At 36.0% G+C, this 7,129-nt stretch overlaps 1 protein-coding gene across 1 annotated transcript; it reads right to left on the reverse strand.

The window, feature by feature from the left end:
* Positions 1-2,187: 2,187 nt before the first annotated feature.
* LOC111077531 (paired mesoderm homeobox protein 1-like) lies at positions 2,188-5,897 on the reverse strand. Its single transcript, XM_022371842.2, has 3 exons — positions 5,815-5,897; positions 3,033-3,328; positions 2,188-2,255 (listed from the first exon to the last, which is right to left on the reverse strand). The coding sequence occupies exons 1-3, from the start codon at positions 5,819-5,821 to the stop codon at positions 2,253-2,255; spliced, it is 306 nt and encodes a 101-aa protein (XP_022227534.1). The 5' UTR covers positions 5,822-5,897; the 3' UTR covers positions 2,188-2,252.
* Between the last annotated feature and the right edge of the window lie 1,232 nt (positions 5,898-7,129).

The raw sequence follows: 7,129 nt of genomic DNA on the forward strand, positions 1-7,129 counted from the left end.
GAATCTTACTTTCCCTTAAAGGTTGTTCAATTGGTGGTTAACCCTCATCCAAATAATTTAACATTATACATGTTAAGTTAATAGAATAAGCATTTTAGTAAATCACTTTTCAATCCGCTGACTGAATTTTCACTTAAGACCGAGGTGGCCACCTAGGGCGATTCGGACTTTCGAAGTTAATACAGTAATGCCACCTTTTTTAAGTCGAATTCGGAGAAATATATTTAATATTAAATATATTGAAAGCATTCTGTTTTTCTTTAATTAAGCATTACAAAAAATATCTCATTGTAGTAACACTTCCTTTACGTCAAACGTGTGCATACTTTTTGTGCAAATTGTGAAAACATTTGTAGTCATTTGTAGTTCTACCAGGTGGCATCGCTTCAAAATACCAAAACAAAACTAAAAAACCATTTCTACACATTATTGCAATTGCATTTATGGCAAAAACCCCTAAGCGCAGACCCATGGCAGCTCAAATAGAAGCATAGCGTTCATTATACCAAAAACTGGTAATTGTAATGAACTAAATTAGCAGTACTTTGAGAAGACAATCACAGAAACCACATACGTATCATCTGAACGCGAAAACGAGTCTAATATTCTATTCTATTCTATTCTATTCTATTCTAATATGTTGTTGTAATATGTAGTTCTTCGATGGCCAACAGTCTCGGTAAAAGCATTTTAGTTAAGTTTACCGTACAATTCAGATGTGTGTTTTTTTGAACAGCTGATTGCTGCTATGCATGGAGAGTTGCCAGACAACTGCTAGAGTTGCGGAGTACATTATTTTGTTTGACTCGCACGATATGGGATGTTTTTTTGCTTTGAAATTATAAAAGTACAGCTTTGAAAAATCAATTATTTTATATCATAAAAGAAAAAAAAAGAAAAACCAATTGTTTTTATATGATAAAATCAATAAAACAGAAAAATGAACCCTATTCGAATTGAATCTTGAAAGGTGTCAACCCTATGCTTAGTTCGAATTTGGTTTGTGACAATGCTAAGAAAAATGAAATCGCTCGGAATTCTGTGGCAAGGCAGAAATTTTGAAGCGAAAATCCTCTGCGCGGTTTCCCATTTCACTAGCGATTTCTATGGCACCCCTGATTATAGTTGAATTGATGAATAATCTTTCGAGTTTTGAACTCATCTTCAACTACGACAATTTTTTTCATAAATACATTCTTCTGTCAAATACGAACAACAAATCTGCACAACCGTTCTTACGTGATGATGCACTATAAATTTGTATCTCTCCATTTTCATATATGTATATAGATATAATCAGACAGGCCGCGGTTTTCACTGTCACAAAAAAAATGTGATTTGCTTTTCAAAACGAAAAACCCGGCACTCCCGCACTCGTAAAACGCAAGACTTTTCCGTTTTCAAAACGTCAACAAATTCCTCGCCGAAATGAAAAATAAACAACTAATTAAATCTTAATTACAAAGAAAAAAAAATAGCTGAAAAGTACGCGAATGGATAGGTGAGTATTACATCAGCCAAAGCCGCAGAGCTGCCTTCTCGAAAACACTGTCTCTCTCGCGTTTTGCCTCCCTTTTGACAGTACAGTCAGTTGTTACGAATCGTCGTTGAAGACATGAGTGCTAAAACCGTATAACCGCTGTATTTAAATTGATGTAATAAAGTATATAATTTTCGAACCCCTACATAAAGCTGAAATAGGAAAAATAGGTCAGAAAATATTTTATAATTGTCGCCCCTCTAAGCTAACAGTATTTATATATGTAACTTTTTTCCTAACAAGTCTTTTAAGCTTACCTTTATGAATTTGACTTTCATGTTTTCTACATTTTGCCCGTCTGTTTTGAAACCAAACCTAAAAGTAGGTACATAAAAATCCGTTATAATTTATTTTTATATCAGTTTTTATTTTAGTTTTTTATTAGGCTATAGTTTTTAAAATTAAAGTCTTGAATAAAATTAAATTAAAATACTTTAGAAACTCATCAAAAGTATAATTTTATTTCCTGTTGTTTAAATTTGATTCATATACTTGGTGCTATAATTAAACATGTACTGTATTGTTCAGTGAAATCGTGGCAAAAGCATCCATTTGAACATCAAATAAATTTCTTAAAATCTGATGCATGAATTTATACATCAAAATCACTAATCATCTGCGTTCACCAGAACTATCGTAGGAAATCCACCACAGAGCGCTGATCAAGTTTTCCTGGTTTGATGCCATGGTTTTGGTTCCCGGTAATCAAATATTACTATTTAAGTCGTGTAGATGTACAAAAATATGTAAAAGACAGAAAGAAGTATTTCCAAGTCCATAAAGTAACAATTGGGTGTAAAGACAAAACTATATGTTAATAGTTACCTATGTAAATCATAAGATTACATAAATAGCGACTTAGTACTGGGTTGTATAGTGACGCGTATGACTTTGCAGCTAATGACTTATTTTTGAGAGAAATGATTACCATTTAAAAAGTTTCCTTATATACATATATGTAGTAGTACATGTGGCTGACAATTTGGTGTCATATAATGAAAGGAATGTTTTTAAGTTGTACTAATTTTCATGTATCATATTGATTTATATCATACTACATCATCGCCTGTTAAATAGGTTTTACCTTTATGATTAACCTTAACAAGTATCTGATATATATTTGATATTCGGAGCCAAACTTGAACGCTTTTCGACCGAAATTAAAAAAAAAAGTGAAAATCCCACATTTAAACATTAACCGGCCCCCTGATGCTAAAACAATTTTCTTGTTTGCCGTTATTATGACGAAGGGTAGAAAGAAACCACTTAACACCCCATATCTTCTTGAACGGTGGTGGTTGAAAATCCAACTCAATACATTGTATTCATGCTTTGTTTGACAAGAAAATTTGTCTTTTTGTCATTAGTACAAGTATAATGAAGATAAAAATATAATATCAATTTGTATTCAGGGTGCTTAGCAGGGTTGTTTTGGACATTTCCGTGACACATAATTTTAAAGACGATTTATTACCAATGCTTAAATAATTACCTGCACTCTAGCCTCGCTAAGAGCCAATCGCTGACTCAATTCCTCTCGCATAAAAGCATCAGGGTAGTGTGTTTCTTCAAAAAGTCGTTCCAGTTCATTAAGCTGATCGAGTGTAAAGTTTGTACGTGAGCGACGCTGCTTATTAATGCATACTATAGATGAGTGATGCTGTACATTAGGTCGTATTGTAGTTTGATCCTTAGAGCTACACTTTTCAGCCATAGTAAGCTCATCAGTTGCAAATTTTGTCGTGCAACTGTCGTCTGAGGAGTCACTTACATTACCAGTAATTAGGTCTGCAAAATTTGACAATCATTTTTTTTATATATATCATAGTATTTCAGGATACTCGAGCTATGCTGAATGCTATCTTAATGGGCAAAGGGCGATATCCTTGCGGACAGATCGCTGTTATTTTGGCAATACATTATTCATCCAAACTTATTCCCTTCTACTTCCTTACCAGAATGTTGGTGGCTTATAAATTATACTTGTTCTTAGATAGTCTTACAGAATTTAACATATTCTTCTCTTGAAATTCTGTTTACTGGGACCTAGTTAAAACCGAAAATCTTTAAATTGCGTTAAAGTGAAAAATGCCAGTAGCACCGTTTAAAGACGTTATTGTTGTTATTGTATATTATATTCAGGAAGGCTCCGGTTTTCACATTCACTTTGCGTTCTACTTTTCAGTAAAAAGTCATACTTCTGGAATCCACTTTTGTGAATTTATTTACTCTTTAAGCGCCAAATTTACTGCTGTTATACCCACGCGTCAGTGCCAGCTCATACAAAAAGGCCTCTGTTATGTTTAACAGAGATTTATCGATAGCCAAATCGGGCTGCCAATGCTGTAAATTCACTTTTTGTTTTTGTCCTGACCAATTTTTTTAAATCCTATTTTAAGATTGGCTTAAATAAAAATTATTTATAACGACAAGGAACGTGTCTTTCTCTACTTACTCTACTTATACCCGTAATCAGTCAGTATATACATTATTGAAAATTTTAGAATTAAAAAAAAAATTTAAATTTTACATTTTTTTGCTACATCTGTTATCTACATCTACTATGTATATTCTACATCTAACATGTAGATTATAGATGTACCATTTAGATTCTACATCTCCTCCGCTAGGGGTTGCTCGCGCACTGAACGCGGCAGAGTGTGCGAGCGAGAAAGAGATAGGTATCGAGGTCACGGCAGGAGGGGCGGGGGAAACAACTGAAAATTACTCGTACTCAAAAAGAGTTAAGGGGTATATTAGATTTGTGGTAAAAGTGGATGTGTGTAACGCAGAGAAGGAAACGTTTCCGACCCCATAAAGTATATATATTCTTGATCAGCATCAATAGCCGAGTCGATATAGCCATGTCTGTCTGTCCGTCTTGTTGAGCGCCTAGATCTCAGAGACTATAAGAGCTAGGGCAACCAAATTTGGTTTCCAGACTTATGTGATATCCCACTGCTACAAGTGTATTTCAAAATTTCGCCCCGCCCCCTTCCGCCACCACAAAAGACGAAAATCTGTAGCAGGCACATTTTTAAAGATACGATAAAACTAACGAGAAGGAACGTGTGAGTCGCTTCTGGGGACGCGACTCTACTTATACCCTTACTCAGTCAGTATATACATTTTTGAGATTATAATTTTTTTGAATTTAAATTTACATTTTTTTGCTACATCTGTTATCTACATCTACATATACTATGTATATTATACATCTAACATGTATATTATACATGTACCATTTAGATTCTACATCTCCTCAGCTAGGGGTTGCTCGCGCACTGAACGCGGCAGAGTGTGCGAGCGAGAAAGAGAATCAGTTGTTAGTTTTCTTGCCGGAGGGGGCGGGGAAAGCAACAGAAAATTAATTTCTTCATTCTGGCTATGATTATGATCCGATCTGATTCAAATTCGGCAATCTGGTAGATATGGGCATTCTCTACGATACTGCGTTTTTAGTTTTATCGTATCTTTAAAATTGTGCCTGCCACAGATTTTCGTCCTTTGTGTGGGCGGAAGGGGGCGGGGCGAAATTTTAAAATACACTTGTAGCAGTGTGATATCACATGAGTCTGGAAACCAAATTTGGTTGCCCTAGCTCTTATAGTCTCTGAGATCTAGGCGCTCAACAAGACGGACAGACGGACGGACGGACGGACGGACGGACAGACAGACATGGCTATATCGACTCGGCTATTGATGCTGATCAAGAATATATATACTTTATGGGGTCGGAAACGTTTCCTTCTTTGCGTTACACACATCCACTTTTACCACAAATCTAATATACCCCTTAACTCTTTTTTGAGTACGGGTATAAAAACGCAGTATCGTAGAGAATGACCATATCTACCAGACTGCCGAATCTGAATCAGATCGGATCATAGCCAGAATGAAGAAATTAATTTTCAGTTGCTTCCCCTCCCCCTCCCGCGCACGACAACGCAACTCATTTTCCTTCTCGCTCGCACACTCTGCTGCGTTCAGTGCGCGAGCAACCCCTAGCGGAGGAGATGTAGAATATGAATGGAACATGTACAATCTACATGTTAGATGTAGAATAGACATTGTATATGTAGATGTAGATAGCAGATGTAGCAAAAAAATGTAAAATGTAAAATTTTTTTTTTTTTCTAAAATTCTAAAAAATCATAAGCTCAATAATGTATATATTGACTGAGTACGGGTATAAGTAGAGTCGTGTCCCCAGAAACGACTCACACGTTCCTTCTCGTTTTTCTTTTGTAATTAAGATTAGTTTATTTGTTTACTTTTCATTTCGGCGAGGAGTTTGTTGACGTTTTGAAAACGGAAAAGTCATGCGATTTACGAGTGCGGGAGCGCCGGATTTTTCGTTTTGAAAAGCAAATCACATTTTTTTTGTGAAAGTGAAAGCCGAAGCCTGCCTGATTATATCATATATATGAAAATGGAGAGATACAAATTTATAGTGCATCATCACGTAAGAACGGTTGTGCATATTTGGTTTAAACATTTATTCAGTTGTTCGTATTTGACAGAAGAATGTATTTATGAAAAAAAACCAATTGTCATGGTTGAAGATGAGTTCCAAACTCGAGATATTATTCATCAGTTCAGTTATAATATGCCTGCCATTAGACGATCAAACCGTCCAAGGTTTGTTCACGTCGTGAAATAAATAATCGGAATGTCTCTATTAATCTAACGCAAGAGGAACGTGCAGAAGTAAATTAATGGAGACGTGCCCATATTGCACAGGTTCGCGCTGCACAATTACCACCTCTAGTTCGACCAGTAGACATGAATCGCGCTGCTTTCGAATACGATTGCGCAATAGCCTACCAATATCTTCGCTGCGTTGATATCGGTTCATTGTCTGTCGTATGCCAGCATTACAATGCATTAAAGTTTTAATCGGAAACCCCGGCATATGCTGCGCTGGTGGAAAGGTAAAATTTAGCGTTTTGACTCATCCGCCAGAGCCATTGTAAACGTTTCTCTATGGAAATCGAAACATTTCCTGTCGAATACATACAAATATAACGGATGCTTTCAAATGACGTCATTTGGAGCCGAAGTTGTTGGTTAACCCGGATACAATCCGAGTTATAAGGTAATGGCGTCAACAGGAACAATTCTCATGTTTATTATTTTCGAAATTGCTTTAAAACATTCAGATTCAAGGGAAAATTCACAATCGGGTGGGCGCTTTGTTACCACCACCAAACGAAGATCAAAAGTTCCCTCAGATCTATTTCATTGGATATTCAACAATAGAACGTTGTGTAATTTTTACTGCAACTAAACGTGAAATAATAAACCAATTGCAAAATCTTCTGCATGAACATTATGAATTGTTCAGATTATTCAAAACTGCATTGGATACAATGCATTCTGACGTCCACAAAATCATTATCAGAGCAGACAATTTCATTCGTTTTAATCAGTCGAAGATACGATCAAAAGAGTACATCCACTTGCGTGACGCCATCGCTACTGAAGGAAACTCCTCCAAAATAGGTTGTTTTGCCATTCTCCCAGATACTTATGTCGGAAGCCGGCGCCACATGCATGAGTGCGCTCAAGATCATCGCTTGATTTTTT

The sequence above is a fragment of the Drosophila obscura genome, unplaced genomic scaffold (genome assembly GCF_018151105.1).
Source record: "Drosophila obscura isolate BZ-5 IFL unplaced genomic scaffold, ASM1815110v1 contig_209, whole genome shotgun sequence".
Taxonomy (NCBI): domain Eukaryota; kingdom Metazoa; phylum Arthropoda; class Insecta; order Diptera; family Drosophilidae; genus Drosophila; species Drosophila obscura.